This window comes from Gobius niger (assembly GCF_951799975.1).
Source record: "Gobius niger genome assembly, chromosome: 17".
Taxonomy (NCBI): Eukaryota; Metazoa; Chordata; class Actinopteri; order Gobiiformes; family Gobiidae; genus Gobius; species Gobius niger.
The window spans coordinates 13332697-13350238 of NC_136868.1; the positions used below are offsets into that span (position 1 = coordinate 13332697).

Consider the following 17542-nt stretch of genomic DNA (forward strand, 5'->3'; position numbering starts at 1 on the left):
CCTTGACCGTCCTCCTCTTGTGTTCACTCATGACTTCCTGTTTAGAAAAATGATTGAGTCACTCCTGGGAGCAGCTCAATCCTCCTCCTACTGTCCTCTCTCCTTTCACTTTCATTATTACTCCCTTTGTTTATCCTGGTTTCACATTATATATGTGCACAGCAGACAATATTTACACCCATTATGGGATTACATTTCGGAATAATTATGGAACAAAAGATGGGATTTTCAAAATACTCCTCCCATTCACACATCCAAAGAACAGTTTTCCCCTGTGGTCAAAACTTTGTCCTCGATGGACGAGGACAGATTTGTTCGACCTTTCCAGGGTGCCCTTCCTTCAGAACTGAAGATAGCGGTAATGCTCAAATAAATGGTTGCCAAGAAGAAGACATGACCAGGGTGATTCTATTGAAACAACTTAATATAAAGTTTGTTTGAAATACATGCATCTAAGTATGTTTTGGCCCTGCATTACTACACAGGACAGCGCAGGGAAAGGGCATGAACTGTGGAAAGAGATATTCTGCCAAATGTCAGAGCCAGGGCTCAAACCCACGACGCTGAGGATTGAACAGTGCAGTATGTGTGCAGCAGCCTTAACCATTACACCATCAGCTGCACTAATGCTGTCTACCAACCTGCAGGGACGTTGAGGATCTCCCGCGGGCCCTGGACACAACTTTGGGAACCAATGATATGGCCTACTAAGTAAAAACTACAAATTTAAAGTAAAAATTCCCTTTTGCAACATAATCTGTTAGAAGAACGTCCTACAGTTCAAAAGGGTGTCTCTGTGACGGCTCACGCTGTGTTTCCGGAGAGGAGTGCAGGGGGCAGCATCAGTACAAGGCTGTCTCAGAGCATGTCACACAACAGAGCCTTTACCTCCACACCGGGAGAGACAGAGAGGAAGCAACGGAGAGGGCAGGGGGTACACAGAACGACCTTTACGTGTAAAGCTGATGCTTTCACACTCCTCTTGACAGGGCAAAGGCTTTACTTTTTGTGTGTTGGCAAGTCTACACACAGTTATGGTCATTATGTTAGATTATTTGGTTAGTTTTGTTCTTGTTTTAAATCCCAATCCGACACATACAGTGTTGTTTTTTGTTTCTTGCTGCTTGGGGAAATCATTAAGCACTGTAATACTTTACTTAATAATAATAATAGAAAAAAGAGAAAGTATTTACAGCTTATAAGGATTTTATGATTCTGAACGAGTATGACTTTCAATAAAGAAATGTTTTCTCTTACAGCGATCTCAATTTCCTCTGCATTGAGCTTGGACTGGATTGCAGAGAGTCCGCCCAACTCTCCAAACTGAACAAAGGGGAGAGAGGAGAATATCAAGCACAAAGCACTGCTTTAAAACACATTTACAGCATATTCAAGTGAGTTTACACAACTTACTCGATTTACCAGATCAACCAGCCAACCATGAGGCTCCTGAAAAACACGGCGTAATTAATAGTTTTGTGTTTCTGAACACAATGATGTCAGTGGTCCACTCTGACAAATGGAAGAGATTTCCTGACAGCTGTTGCATATCAGACACACATGCTTGGCCCTAAGCCCTTACACAACACACTTGCTCATCCCACTCAACCCAAGAACCGTAAACAAACAGCATAAAGACGCTGCGAAAGTGAACAATAGTAAAGCCTCACATAGCTGTCTTGTAGATAGAGCTTCAGAACGCACTGAAAAAGTATCATTATGGAAATTTCAACATTAACCCACCCCCAGAAATAGCATTTACATAATTATTTAAATTGATAATTTTTAAACTGTTACATATTCTGACCTGCAATTTAGAGATAAAAAATGTATACAAATAATCACAGATTTATGCAAGTTTTTCCTGATATTGAGCTGCTCTAGCTTCACCACAACAAAAGGACAGTTCAGCTTTAGGTCTTACTTTCTGGTAGGTGTTGCTGGGAGACACAGCAAACATGTTGGCTTCCTCTCCAAAAACCTCGGCCCAGTTCCTCTGACACGACTTCATTCGGTTTTTAAAATGGTACTCATTGTCAGGATTGAAGGCCTGAAGACAATGACAGTTTTTGTTTTTGAACAGTGCCCTCGTAAATTGCCACCTCTTCAGTGTGACGCTTTTGTTGGGCTCACCATGGTTAAAACTGCCATAAGATTCACAGGCACAGGGTCTTGTTTCACCCTCTCTGCCACGAGCTCCACCAGCAGCATCAGCATGTTGTAGATGCCCTCATGAATCTCTGTGCCCCACTTGTGAACTGCGCTGCTCGTCAGCAACTACCAACCGAGAGGAGAGAGGGTCATTAAAAGTTAATAACTGTTAATTTGCTTTGTCCCGCTTGTGCTGGTCCCTCACCTTTTTGAAGGCCTCTGGCATACACCGATCCATAAATCGCTTGCAGTTCTCATCAGCATCGGCCAGACCTTTGAGAAAAGTTTAGATCCCATAATGCTTCATTCAGGTCTTTTTTAATACACTTTAGATAGCCTTAACAAAATGTTTTAAAAATGACAAATTCAATGTATAGAAAACAGCCCTAATTTCTGAATAGTGGACTTTTCTTTCGCTGGTACATAGTGGAGGGGCTTAAACGACAGCCATCATCATTGGTAAGAAACTATTTGCAGTGGAGGCAATTTGAGCATTGGAATTAGTTTTGTGAGTATGTTTGGACTTTGAGAAACAGAGGGATGCCTCCTCATGACATCAGCAGGTGGGGTCAAGTGTTTGAGCTCTTAAAGGAATAGGCCACCTTTTTTGCAAACAGAGATATGTTCTTACCTGAGCTTAGACTGAGCGTGCGCTCAGTCAAGCAAAAACACCCAAACGGGGGTGAAGTTAGAAGCGACCAAGCTCTTCCACCTTTTCCTTATTTAAGTTACATGAGTAGTTACATATTTCAAGTATAGTCACACAAAATAATTAAACATGTCGATTTTCTAAACGGCTAAAAATGGGAACTATATTGTAAGGCGTAATAACACCTTAAGGTCAGCACACACTACACGATTTTTCTAGTCTTAGATTTTATATAGAATGGGGGTCCACACTACACGACTAGATTCAGTGCGATTATAGAATGACTGAGAATCGCAAGAGCGAACACACTACACGATTCTGACAAACGGCTGATGTTTTATACCACAGTGCGCCTGTCCTCTCTACCGCTTCACTTCTCCTCCGGCTTCAAAAACTGACCCCAAATCCGCAAAGATAGGCCTCTGTTTGTGATTGTGGGAAAACGTGTGCGTGTCCCCATTGGTCAACAACGTCACAACTTCGCAGTGCTAGGCTACTGCTACTACGAAGCCTTCAACTGGGCTATAGTTCTGTCAAATGGAGATAAAAGTTGGCAACACAAAGAAGCGGGACGTATTTCAGTGGATTTAATAAGAAAAGGAGACGGGCCTCAGCACCGAGATGGAGGAGGAGACCGCGGAGAAAGAGGAGAGAGGCGAGCGAGCGGAGAAAGTGAAGAGTTCTGCCCACACTACACGACCCGACTCTGTGTGCCTGCCTTCGACTAGCCACGACTCGAGAAGACTCGGCGCGACTGAGAATTAGAGCAAAATCGGGCATAAAAGTCATGTTGTGTGTGCCGACCTTTAGGTGCACTTCCACTTGACTGCTCGGACGTCGAAGTGCTCCCAAGGTGTTATTACGCCTTACAATATAGTACCCCTTTTAACCGCTTAGAACATCAACACGTTATATTTTGAGTAACTGTACTTAGATCGTGTAAACGCTCACGTAAACATATTTAAATAGGGGAAACGTGGAAGAGCTTGGGTGCTTCTAACTTAACCCCTGTTTGGCCCCATGAAGGAGAGGAGGAGAGGCTAAATACTATCAACATGTTCGGTGTTTTTGCGTGACTGAGCGCACGCGTGAAGACCAGACAGGTACACATCAACTCGTCTAAGCTAAAGTAAGAACATATCTCAGTATGGAAAAACGGTGGCCCATTTCTTTAAGGAAAGTAGACAGGCTGAAATATGATCACTCGCACATGATAGAATGAAATGAGATTTGCATAAACTGAGACCTTAAAAGAGCAGGAATATTTTCACACTTAAATAGCAGAGAAAAATAAGATACTGATTGGATCACATACAAAACCAAAATAACATGTGACAAAACACCCAATGGTCCAAACAAAACCCACATGGAGTCGCAGATGGACTCGCTTCAAGCACAGATTTTCAGGGATGTATATAAATAGCCTTACTGTGCCGAGCCAAGCAGGTGGAGGCGATGAGGCACTTGCCCAGAGACTCCTCTCTCTTGTAGGGGATGGACCAGTGATCAGTGAAGACCCGGCTCTCCAGCTCATACAGGTTAGTGGTGGGAAACTCCATGCTGCCTCCAGAGCAGTTCCCATTCTCATCATTGTTCCTCTGCAACAAAAACGTCAATGTTACACCATGATGCAGAGGTAAATTTGCACCTGTCCCAAGTGAAGAGTATAGGACTCGGTGTCCTGCAGTGATACAGTGTTTCCACTGTGGGACAAGAGTGAAAGCAGCCATCTGGGAATGTGACCTCCCTCAATGCCCTTCACTTCTGCATACACTTATCCTTTTACAGAGAAGCACAAATTTATTCATACCGTGACTCTGTATAGATCAGACCAGACCTAAACTATATGACAATAATATTTTATGGAAAGAACGTAGAACCATAGAAATGTCCAGGAATCATCAAAGTTTCTTCTGCACTTTATGGACTCCTTCAAATGATACACAAAGCATAGGCTTCAATAAGATGGCATTTTACCGTCATGGTCAAAAATTGCCATTTAAGACCTTTGACATTTGTCCATGGGAACTAAATTTGAGCTTATGAGCCACAATGTTTGCTAAAATTCCACTTCTTCAGAGTTACCCAGTTATGCAAGTTCCTTCATATTGAATGGAAGCTTGTTTGTATAGAGCTTTTCTCATGACAAGTCACCCAAAGCTCCTCACATAGTGTCAGAGAGAGGTTATATTTGAAAATCAAGAAAACTCCCAAACCTGCTTTGCATAAATCAGCTCCAAGGTTAATGGTTACAGTAAAAAAACACAAACCATGTCCGGAGAATCTCCAGTGACCATTATGTAAAACAATCATTACTACCTGAAAACCTCGTCATATTATGTTACTATGCATGCAGTGACAACACAACAAGTAACAGAACTATGTGTTAAAGAGAAGGAAACCAAAACAAATGCTTAGAAGTCGGCATCAAATCCACCGCTTTCTATTTTGCAGAAATCAGGAATGACACAACACTAGATAAATGACAGGAAGGACTGAGAGAGATGAACAAGCTTGTCAAGGTTAACACACACGCTTTCAAAGATTAACGAGAAACATTATTAGCGGTGTAGTCATGTGCATAGTTTCAGCTTCTGTATTGTACAGTACATAATAAATGAATTTCCTTTGGGATTAATAAAGTATATCGTATCGCAATATTGTTTAACAGACTGTTTTAAAGACGACATATCTTTTTATATAATGTATTTCATGTTTTGTTATTTAAGGTCTTCTATCTCGGTAAAACTTTAACCTACTGAAGCATGTAACATGAAAAAAGTAACTTGTAACTTAGCGCGGCTCTGTTACTATGCACCCTGGCACCCACGGGACCCCCCTCAAAAACTGCAATATGTTCAGTGTGTCTTGACTGCAGGGTTATATTTAGGAGGACAACATGAGGCAACCGCCTCTCGCATGTCAACACAGAACAATTGCGCTGGACAAAAATACGACACAACTTTTTGAATAGCTGACATATTCGTGACACTGATTCATTGTTAATGCCATACCTTTCCCGGCAGCATGTGACAAGCTATGTACCTGTAGACTGAGATGTTTATACCAACACGGTTATTAAGATATTGAAATCTAACATGCCAGACAGGTCAAGTGAGCTTGCAATAAGATATAAAGTGACAGTAAAAATAAATAAAGACATTAAAGATTTATTGCTGTAAACAAAAAACTTGGCACAATATAGAAACAAATTATCTTTACAGCAAGATAGGAAGCCACAGTAGACCGCAAAATCACTGACGTCTACCATCTACAGAGTCACATTCTTTTTGTGCTAAGAGACTAAAATAAAAAGGAATAGCGATTTTTTTTTTTTTTTTTTTTTTTAAATGTCTGTTTTAGTCAAGTTTTTCCTCATTTCATTTCATTTGTCTTACTCTGGCCCTGATTTACTTTTCATTAAAGTCATGACACGATTTGATGAAAAAACACAATTTTAAGGTACTCAGTTCATATGGTTCAGTAATATTAAAGACAGTAATCAAATATAATAGTTTTCCCCAAATATTGTCCAGCCCAACGGTCAGGTAGTTACAGCAAAACAATGTAAAGCACAAAGGCACAGTGGGCATATCACGTCCAATTCTGGGGAAAGGCAACAACTCACTTATTTATATATAGAGGCTCATGACAGCCCAGCTAAGAGTTAACACGTTTTGAGTAGCATTAGGTCTAAATCTCCCATGACTTAGCAATCTATTATGCTCAGAATCATCATGTGCTGCAAGTGGCAACTACATGGTCAAAATCTGCCCAGCTAAAGTAATGTTTGTTCCTCTACTAAACGAGAATCTATTATAGAAAACGCTATCTCAATGGCCGCCGCCTGGGCGCCGCCATGTTTATTTCCCATACCGACTTTGAAGCTAAGCAGGGACGGGCCTGGTTAGGACTGGGATGGGAGACCGTTTGGGAACACCAGGAAGCCGCGGTGCTGCGGTGCTGCTGTCCGAGGACAACCCACCGTCACAAAAACGCGAGTGCACGAGATCTGACTGCCGTGCGTGTGCGCGCATTCAACCAGGGCGATGTGTGTGTGCGCGCGCGTTTGTGTGTGTGCGCGTGTGAGCGTCCGTGCGTGTATGTGTGCGCGCGTGCATCCAAACAGGGCTGTGTGCGCGTCCGTGCGTGCGTGCGTGCGTGCGTGCGTGCGTGCGTGTGTGTGTGTGTGTGTGTGCGTGCGTGCGCAGGCGTGTATGTGTGTGCGCGCGCGCATCCAAACAGGGCGCTGTATGCCATCGTCACTCACCCTAAACTGCAGCTGTAGACGCTCCGCACAGGTACAGCCTCCACAACACATCTGCGTGTCTTTGTTTAAGTCTCTCCTGCCCAAAACCTGCTCAAACACGAGCCTCTAATCAAACGCGCTGCTCCGACTGATTTATCCTCCGTGTGAGTGAAAGCGAAAATGAAACTACAACTTCACGAGCGCATGGCCTGCACTGCGTAGTTTTTTTCTTTTTTTTTACTTTGCTGCTGTACCATTTGTTTTCTATTTTGCTTTCACGTATTGTGAGCCCAGAGGTACATTTTATTCTAAAGCAGCTTTGAACGCATTGCCAATTTTATTGTAAGGTTATAAATACTGTCTATCAACGATCATTAGGCTATTTCAGTTCAAAACCTACTCATTATTTGTTTTATTGTACACTACCGTGATGGACCAAACCACGGGTCCTGCACCGTGAACCAAACCGTTAGAGCTCAACGGCTCATATTTATCCATAATTATTCCACTATCTCTTGAATTCTATTCCCTGAGTTTAGCATATAACATAGCATATTGTCGTTGTAGTTAATAAGAAAGGAGCACGGGTGCATCAAACTCTCCAATTGCTGTTTGTTTGCAATTATTTTTTGCCTTCATTATTTTACACATTTGTCGTGGCCATAGTTTTTGGAATGGGTTGGGAACCACTGTTCTACAGCTGAACTGTGTGACGGGTTGGACATTTCTTTGTAATCACTCATAATCTCAGAATATCAAATGTGGACACTAGCGAGGCCCGGCCGAAGGCCGGGTCTCAGCTAGTGTAAACAGAAATGGCTGGATACTACTGACAGCGGCAGCGAGAGTGTGTGAATTGCGAAATTCCTGCTCATTTGTAGAGGGGTCTGCAGCAGTCACACAATGTAGTCAGTCAACTGGACAGCTAAAGCTAAACCAACCCATGCACAACCCTGTCCGCGCAAATAAATCAGTGTTTACTTGGCACTACGTCGCTTTACTAGTAAAATCCACTAAGTCAACAGGCTCTAAAGCTGCTGCAAGCGCTTTGGGTTGAGTTTTTACTGGCGCCGTTTAACTCTCGCTAACATTTGCTAACCAAGAGCTAGGGAGTTTAGGACTGCTTGCCCTGGTCAACATACGTGGATTTTGCGCGTTATTGGGCCTTGCAGCCAAAGATAATCCGCGGTTAGAGAGTGTAAAGGCATGCATTTCAGTGTTTCGTAGTACGCACACCCGCTCGCCTGACAGTTCACGCCGGGCTCGCTGCACACATAGCCCCAGCTGCAGCTAAGTGCGGCTAGTTAAATGGGCGAGACCTGCTGCTGCAAGTTTCTATTAGCCATGTTCACCCGTGTGCGCGTTCAAGGCGAATGCACTGCTCGCTTCTCGCTCACCTCGCTGTCCACAACATCGTGATAGGCTGGCGGCGGGTCAAATCCCCCCGTGCCGCCGCCACCGCCGCCGCCGCCGCCGCCGCTTCTCCCGCTGGTCTCCCCGTCCCCGGATGTGCTGGGATTGGGGGCAGGCCCGCTCTCCATCGGCTCGTATCCATAGCCCAGTCCGGGGCTCTCGTTCGTCAGGAGCGCCACTGCCTCGTTGATGTCGTTCTTGGCCAAACGCAGCGCCTTCCTGATCACGTCCGGATCGGGGAAGCCCATGCAGAGGAGCGTGGTGATGTGCTGCTCCTCTTCGGTCTCCATCGCGGGGCGTCTCTGTGATTGTTTGTGCCTAGTAGTAGTAGCGGGGAGCTCGGCACAGCCCTGTAGCAGTGCGTGCCGCCATGTTGACAGTCAGCGCGGAGAGCTTTGCCTGTCACGATCCCACTTCCCCCCGAACAGCGCCGACACAGGTGCTATGCAGTTTTGTGGCAAGTTTTGCGTTAGGATCGCCGGGGCGCGCACGCTGACCGCAAACCACTTATGATATTTCACAGAGAGTTCATATATAGAAATAAAAGTCACCAGTGGACGATGTTTAAAGTGCATATGACAGTTTTAATGCTTTGGAAAATGTGACTCATTTAGAAGGAGCAGTTGCAAGTTCATCGGTTGCATAATTATCATTTTATGGAAGGAGCAATTTTAATGAAGAAATAGTTATTCGGATTTTTAAGCTGCAAACAGGAAGTGACATAGATAGAGGCAACGTTTCATAGCAGTTTGACTCATCTCCCATTGACTTGACATGGTTGGCACTGCAGCAGTTTAAAAATGTTGTCCTTCATCTATGTCACTTCCTGTCGGTGTCTAATAAGGAAGTGAATTTTTTTTTAATTTTAATTTTTTACTTTTTTATTTATTTATTTACAATTACATGCACAAAACAAGTAGGGCACTATTGATGATCTGTTCAGATTACAATGTTCACAAGCAGTAAAAGAAAAAACATACATAAATAAAACAGTATAGCAGTATAGTTAGAGTGTTCTGGGTAGCTTACTCAGGAGTTCATACACAGATTCGTTATTATTGGTGCTTATATATTTGAGGGATTTTAAATAACTGTCAAAGTCCACAAGAAACCGTTTAAAGTTTGGGGATGATTTTAGTATTTTTTGTTTATGTATAAAGAATTTTCCAAGACAGAAAGGAAGTGAAATTCTAAACATCACAAAAGTGGGCAAACGAAAGACAGCTGGGTACAGTCTTTAGCAAAATGTTACATATAATCATGTTAAATATGTTTTAGCATTTTAGCAACATAAATTGTGTTGTCTAATATGTATTATTAATATGTATATATAGCCTACACTTCACATGACTCATGGGCCAAATATAAAATATGTAGAATTTCCATCCCCCTGATAAAATTGTTGATAAATAACATAAACATTTAACTAGGTATCTGTTGACATCAAGAACCAACACAAGGGTGTGGCAGTGCGCGTGAATGGTTGTAGAACCTTGTGGCGCGCGGACGTCACGTGCCCTCACGTGAGCTGGTCATGTGACCGGGGTAACCCAAACAGGAACAAAATGGCTACTGCAACTGGGGACGAGGCAGCGGCTATGGACAGCATCTCCCGGGCTCCCGCGGCTCATCTATCGGCACTGAACGCACCCGGAGCAGGGACCAGTCAACCCGAGACCCCGCCGGACGGAGCCGAAGCTGCGGCTCCTGCGCCAAAAAAGAGCACGAGCGGTAGGTGGTGTCGCTGTGCCTCTTCCGTAGCCAGCAATGCTACATTTAGTGCACAATTAAACACATAATACTCTGTTGCATTTTTACCTACACTTTTACATCATTTTATCCTTTGCCCCATTTGTTATTTTCTCAAAACGTGCAAGTGTTTGTCTGATTACGTCCACTTGAATTATAAATTGGTAATAAACGTGTAACTCATTCTCTAATTGTTCTCAGGTGATGGCGGGGTAGAGACAGCAGAGGAGGCTGTGGAGCCTGCAGATCCTGATATAAACGAGTTATGCAGTGATATGTTTGAAAAGATGAGCGTATTTCTACAAGGAGAACTCACAGGTATCTATTCAATGCCAACAAGTGCAATCTGTGTTTTTCTCTTTATTGAAATAATCGTCTCTTTTGCAGCTACGTGCGAGGACTACCGCTTGTTGGAGAATATGAACAAGCTGACCAGTCTGAAGTACATGGAGATGAAAGACATCAGTATCAACATCAGTCGTAACTTGCAGGACCTTAATAACAAGTGTACGTTTCTGCATAGGGCCAGATTTAACTGTTTGGTTGGAATTTTATGTGACTTTTATTTTTTGCGTGTGTTTTTGTATGTTTCTTACCAGATGCCAGTCTTCAGCCGTACTTGGATCAGATAAACGAAATCGAGGAGCACGTCACTTCACTTGAACAATCTGCCTACAAACTGGATGCTTACTCTAAGAAACTGGGTAAGAGAAACCTGTCAAAACTGACCCATCACCAGTTAAAACAATGTAATGGTTTTGGTCTTTTAGGGTTTATCCATTTTCTAATGGCAATCAAGGTTTTGACTACTGCAATAACCTAATCTCAAGAGGCTGAGGGTTATTTTTATTCTGTCGCTGGTATTTAAGTGATATATGTTCACCAATCAGAATTGTTGAGCCTCTGAGCTCCGGTTCAGCTGCAACAGATAAAAGGTTTGAGTTTCCATGAAGCAGATTCCAAAGTGTTTAGATAGACACTATGTGAGTCCATAGTGGACTTATTTTAGCCACGTGGCTGTCCCCCAGAGGTACTCTGAATGTTGTAGAAAGGAAAGGAAGCTGAAGTCCTCCAGAAGAGGGCGCTGTCCACTTAAATATTGGAAAGTAGATGATTGTATATGTGGAACAATTTGAGCAAGAATACGTTGTATGACAGACTAAAGGTAACATGACTTGCTTCACTCATCTTTTAGCCTGAAACAAGTGGGATTTCTCCAGTTTGGATTTACCCAAATCTGAAAGCTTAAGAAAAAAGCATCAAAATAGCGACGAAAACGAGGATGAAAATGGAGTAAAATCGTGATGAAAACATGACAAAAAAGTAATGAGAAAGCAAAAAACGACAAAAAAACGACAAAAAACATGTTAAAAACAACAATGTGACAACAAAATTACAATCACTTGTAGGTCTTAGCTTTCAAATGAGGTATTACACTGTTGCTCTCCAGTCGAGAAGCTTTTATATTTGGGTAAAGCCATACAGGAGAAAATGCACGTGGTTGTATGTATCAATCGCAATTTAGGTTATTTCTCAAAATCGTGCCCTAAAGTCTTTCTCCATGTCATGCAGGTGCTCGTCATATAATTAGAGTATCATGAAAAAGTGCATTTACTTCTGTAATTCAACTTTAAATGGGAAACTAATATATGATACTCATTACATGCAAAGTGACATATGTCAAGCCTATGTTTGTTACAATTTTGATAATTATGGCTAACAGTCCATTTTCAGAATATTCCAATTTTCTAAGATTTTTAATTTGGGGTTTTTACAAGATGAGCCATAATAATCTGAATGATAACAAACAAAGGCTACATATCTCACTTTGCATATAATGAGTCTGTAATATATTAGTTTCACAGTTTAAGTTGAATAACAGAAGTAAATGCACTTTTTCATGATATTCTAATTATATGACGAGTATACTTATATTTAATTATATGACCTGTATACTGTACCTTGCTTGTTCAAACTCATATTTTCTCAGATTCTCAAAGGCTTACTTTAGTTGATGTAGTAAAATATTTCAAACATTAATCGAGCAATGATACTGGTGTGCTTTTTATAAATTTTCAACTTGACTGGTGCCTCTTTTGAAAATGTCCTTCACCTGTAAATGGCGCTGTACTCTTTCACACACAGTGTTCATGTGGAGCATATTTATTTGTACTGCACATTTCATACACAAACTAGCTCAATGTATTAGTTATTAGTGATTTTCTTCTCTTTTATTTGCAGAGGCCAGATTTAAAAAGCTGGAAAAGCGATGATGACTATGGGTTCCTTCTCACCTTTCCCAGCCTGCTGCCCTGCCTCCTCGCTGCTGATCGGGCTGGGAGCCGCGGGAGGATGTGAACTGAGACTGAAAAAACAGTCAGGGCCACAGTGACACCTGAACGCATCTCAAAGGAAGCGCCAAAGGCAAGAAGAAGTCGAGGAGCGACGCTGGCTCAGTTTAGGCCACACTTGAGAAAGACTGTTTTGGACAGCTGTGTGGTGTAGGAGCTTAGACTGGCAGCTCGTGTGCCCTTTGAGTTACTGGAATTTTACTGCGTGAGTAAGTAGGTCAAATCATTAAAGAAAACGAGTGTTTGATCATTTAACTTTATTTTGCACTAATAGAGTAATCATCTTAATACAGTAAAACAGGAATGCAGCTCATAGAATTATCTTAATAATTATGCCCATTAAAGCCACTTTGTTGTCTGGACAAATACAATCCAGGCAAACACTGGACACTGCTTTACAATACACATACTTTATAAATGACTGTATTGTATGTTCCAACCTTTTTAACACATTCAGTAACACTCAATCAACACACAGTCTATTGAGAACCACAGATTCAGCTTTGTTTTATAATATGTTGTTTTTTTTGTAAATAAAAACTTATGTTAAATGAGCTTTTTGTGCATTTTGGAGTGACTGATCAACTAAAGATAATTAAGTTTGCCCTTACTAGTCTTGAACAGCAGATGGCAGCCAAGCACTTTGATACTCCCTAAATGACTTTCCAAAACTATCCCAAATCAGTACATGTCACACATAGGACTGGCCGCTACAAACACATAGTCCCCCTGTAGTGTAAAGCAAGACATTATTAAACGAGAAAAGAGATTAAAATGATTAATTTAAGTTTCACAAAGCTAGATTATACTGTTCTACACAATTGAATAGTACTCTATCAATTACTAAAGCTTTCAGAAGTATTTTCCTTACGCTGCAGATGGCAGGCATGCACTTTCGTACCCTAAACTTGCCTCCACAAAATACAGTAACAGTTAACAATCCTTTCACCGCTCTTGCCCAATAGACCCCCTGTATGACACATGGTCCATAGAGGAGGCTGAATGGTGAGTAAAGATGTGTCTAATGCCCTCTGGCCCCTGTCTTTCCTCCCTTACATTAGCTGCCCCATAACACAGTCCAGATCACCTTCCTCGCCCCGAGCCACTGATCCTCTAAACTGATAGGACGTCCTCTACCGGTGACTCCTGCTGGGTCTATGCGCTTTATGCATCCCTGTGTGTGTTTGCGTAAGGCCTAATCTAAACCAGGTCTTTGTCATTAGTCCAGTCAAAGTTCTGGCAGCAGACTGTAGCCATTATTCATACTGTAGCATTATTTACTGTAGCACTCTGATGCCTGGCTTTTTATCCTCAGGGCATAAATTCAGCTCTGCTCCCATAGGCTCTCCAAAAGTGGGGTTTATTATATGATTTGGGGTTGTTTTGGAAAAGCTCAATGTATTGGCCCTGAGGAAGTGAGGCGCTTAGAGGAAGGTAATATTGTAATCATAGTTAAAGCCGCTTATAGGTTATTTTCTGCATGGAAAGTATCGAAAAGCCAGGCCATAACTTTTTGGGTGGGGAAAACATGTTTTGGAGAAGTATATACAAAGCATATACGCAATTTTGGTAGTATGCTGTAGATATAGGGTAAAATGTACATTGTCTGACCAAAAAGGACAAAAACTGCAAACTAGCCTTCTCCAGTACATCCTAAAGATTCTCAATGGGGTTGAGATATGGACTGTGATGCCAATCCATGTGTAAAAAATGATGTCTCGTGCTCACTCTGTCACAAATCCTGACATCTTGGAATATGCCAGCGCCATAAGGGAAGAAGAAATCCATTAATGTACCTGTTCATTCAGGAAGTCTCATGATCTCATTCTTTGAGCACATAGTGTTGCTGAACCTTGATCTGACGGGTTTTTTTTTCAGGCATGTACAAACTTTATACAATCACAAGAAAGTAAACTCCTGTCTCATCTGGAAGGCACTGTAAAGACTTTGCCAAATCACATGTTTCTTTTTTTCTTTCTTTTGTTTTTGTAACTCCACAGGAAACAAAACAGAAAAAAAAAAATGCTATTAAGAACTGGATCTTACTTCAGTAATGTTAAAGGTATAGGCCACTGTTTTTAAATACTGAGATATGTTCTTACCTTAGCTTAGACGAGTTGATATGTAGCTGTCTGGCTCAGTTCCGTAAACAGAGCACAGACGGCGTTAGCATTTAGCCTCTCCTCCTCTCATCTATGGATCCTAACGGAGGTGAAGTTAGAAGCTCTTCCACGTTTTCCTTATTTAAATATGATTACATGAGCCTGTATACAATCCAAGTATAGTCACACGAAAAGGGGAACTATATTGCAAGGCGTAGTAATATTATTAGGCCTTGCAGTATAGTTCCCCTTTTATCCGTACCATATATAAATAGGGAAAACGTGGAAGAGCTTGGTTGCTTCTAACTTCACCTCCATTTAGATCCACAGATGAGAAAAGAAGAGGCTACATGCTAAAGACCAGAAATCTACATACCAACTCGTCTAAGCTAAGATAAGAACATATCTCAGTGTTTAAAAACGGTGGCCTGTTCCTTTAACGCCTCAAATGGATCCTGCATTGAAATGACTTCTGAGTGCATGTGTAATGCTTTCATGGCTTACGTTGCGCATTTTCCAAAGAGCTGTGTACAGCATTTTCTTGAGTGTTCACTGTTCACTTTAACACACCATAACATTTGCATTCATGTATTATAGATGGTAAACATGGACTGATTGCTTATGGAAGTCTCTTGGAAAATACTGTATGTATGAGGGTGCATAACAAGCCATTGTAAATGCGGTGTTATCCTGTGTAATGGTCGGGACCTTTTCCTTATTTTTAATATTCTTAATTTATGTTACTCAAATGATCCAGAATCTCACTTGAATGTTTGCTGTGGCAACTCGATCCCACCAAATCTTTTAGCACACATTGACCTACTATTGTTTTATGGACTCCAATGAGAAGAAAACACAAATCTCCCAATATTCCCATGGCTAATATAAACCACAGCCTGCTGGGGGCACGTTAAAGACAATAAAGTTTCCATACAGTTCTCTTACCGCACTCTCTTTTTATCCCATGCTTTAGCATACACTGAAATGGCAGGGCATTAGCTGTATCTTAACAATTGTCACATGCGAAGCCAGGTTATATATCCGTTACATGGAGAAATCCTGATTAAATTACATACATTGTGGTTCCAAACTTGTGGCTATAATCAACTTAAAGCACATATTACCCGGAATGGACCCAAATAGGCCTAACGCAACAAAGGAGCCGGTCCTATTGAGATCTAAAGGAGCGATACGGCCTAAACTTGATTTGGTTTGACGGACTTTTGAGATTGTTCAGCGTCTGTCATCGGCAGCTGCAGGAAGGAGTTGTTTTCTGAGAATCTTTGAGAATGGGTAAGCTAACAAAAACAGGGCAAGACGCCACACCACAAAGTTGCACAACTGACAAGGGACCGAGCACAGAGTTAAGGGAGATTTTGTCCTCATTGTGTGTTGTGTGTGGTCTTAAGAGATGTGGAGGTTGTTCGCCAAGATGGAATAACACAAATTGCAGATCCATGTTTTAAGAGCAAATACTGATACTGCAAAAGTACTGCAAAAGACGCACTCTCGACTCGCCCATTATCAACCCCATGGTGTGATAATGGAAGGATTGTGTCCAATTCAAGTTTAGGCCGAAGATGTAGGCTACTTATGCTTGTGCGTTTACCCCAGTCTTATCACCTCTGAAGAAAGATTCAGAGTTCATATATCATTGACATGTTTTAAAGCATTAAGATTTTCAGGGTAACACTTTAGAATATGGCCCGGTATGTCCATGGTGCTTACAGTGGTAATTAGTAATTATGTGGTATATCTTAAGTAATATTAGTGGTACGTTTAGGTACATACAATACCTGGTAATGAATAGATAAAAAGGCCTGTATATCTGTGGTACTTACAGTGGTAATAAACTAGTAATTATGTGGTACATCTATGGTACTTATTGTGGTAATTCAAAGATACAACAGCAATTCCAAGGTCGTAAATGTGGTACTTATAGATACATTCAGGCAATTTCTAGAAACTATGTATGATTTAGTTAGGATTGCATGGCTATAAAACAACATAAAGTAAACAAGTTTCTTTATTATTAATATGGAATAAGTAGCGCAGGAAAGCCATAAAGACCTTTTCATAACAAATTTCAAGCACAAGGAAAACTGTCATCAAAAGAGACTCATGTGTTATTAAAATATTTATTTATTTATTTATAAAGTCATCATAATCATAAGCAACCCTATCAGTATCTACAATAGCCCACTTTTTATTTTTATTTTTACTATATACCACTGCGTCTAGGACTTACCACTAAAAGTACAAAGGAACTACAACTTAAGGTAGTTTCAATACATGTCTAGTACTTACATTGTTACTACATAGAAACTACCACTTTAAGTATTTGGAATTACTATTGAAGTTCACTATGAAGTACCACTGTAGTTACCTAAATGTACCACTGTAAGTACCAGGGATGCACCACAGTAACTACCTTGGAGTTACCGGGCCATATTCTAAAGTGTTACCCGTTGCGGTGAACACTTTCTTTATACCACTTTTGGTTAAGTTTCTTTTTCTCACTCATTGACCTATTTATTTCTTTGTCCTCACACTCTCAGGCCCTGATGGGATGAACAGCCACAAAACGCCCTGTGAAAAGTTGCTCCTGTCCATGTCCATAGTCCATAATGCCCTGAGACAGACTCCAAAGACCCTCATGTTTACATCCCTTTTCAAGGCAGTCAATAGATCTGGGAGGTATTTCAGTGCAAACACAAGCCACATGTAAGATCTGAGGCCCTAAGTCCAAACTTCAAATACCTCTGTGTGTAAAAGCCACATGAGGTCAAGCTTGGGCACCTCTATCCTTCTCTCTGCCATATTTCTCACACCTTTATCATAATGCCAAGCACACGCGCGAGGGTCCACACATATGGAC

At 41.4% G+C, this 17542-nt stretch overlaps 2 protein-coding genes across 2 annotated transcripts in view; one reads left to right on the forward strand and one right to left on the reverse strand.

Annotated features, from left to right (window-relative positions):
* usp24 (ubiquitin specific peptidase 24) overlaps window positions 1-8870 on the reverse strand; it is a 38333-nt gene extending 29463 nt beyond the window's left edge. The window contains exons 1-7 of the mRNA XM_079575676.1: window positions 8447-8870; window positions 4230-4398; window positions 2357-2424; window positions 2134-2277; window positions 1925-2050; window positions 1414-1449; window positions 1258-1323 (exon numbers count right to left, since the gene is read on the reverse strand). Coding sequence (XP_079431802.1) covers window positions 1258-1323; window positions 1414-1449; window positions 1925-2050; window positions 2134-2277; window positions 2357-2424; window positions 4230-4398; window positions 8447-8752 — 915 coding nt within the window. The 5' untranslated portion in view covers window positions 8753-8870. The remainder of the gene's footprint in view (window positions 1-1257; window positions 1324-1413; window positions 1450-1924; window positions 2051-2133; window positions 2278-2356; window positions 2425-4229; window positions 4399-8446) is intronic.
* A 1129-nt stretch (window positions 8871-9999) lies between these two features.
* Window positions 10000-13071, forward strand: bloc1s2 (biogenesis of lysosomal organelles complex-1, subunit 2). The gene is made up of 5 exons (XM_079575397.1): window positions 10000-10193; window positions 10413-10529; window positions 10599-10718; window positions 10811-10915; window positions 12453-13071. Exons 1-5 carry the CDS (start codon window positions 10028-10030, stop codon window positions 12482-12484), a joined length of 540 nt encoding a protein of 179 aa, XP_079431523.1. The 5' UTR covers window positions 10000-10027; the 3' UTR covers window positions 12485-13071.
* The last annotated feature ends 4471 nt before the right edge of the window (window positions 13072-17542 follow it).

What these genes read in the sequence shown, in the direction of transcription:
- bloc1s2 (XM_079575397.1), top strand. Translation starts at nt 10,028, where the DNA reads ATGGCTACTGCAACTGGGGACGAGGCAGCGGCTATGGACAGCATCTCC. An exon ending in GCCAAAAAAGAGCACGAGCG is followed by an intron (nt 10,194 to 10,412) that starts GTAGGTGGTGTC and finishes AATTGTTCTCAG; the next exon opens with GTGATGGCGGGGTAGAGACA. An exon ending in GCAGGACCTTAATAACAAGT is followed by an intron (nt 10,719 to 10,810) that starts GTACGTTTCTGC and finishes GTTTCTTACCAG; the next exon opens with ATGCCAGTCTTCAGCCGTAC.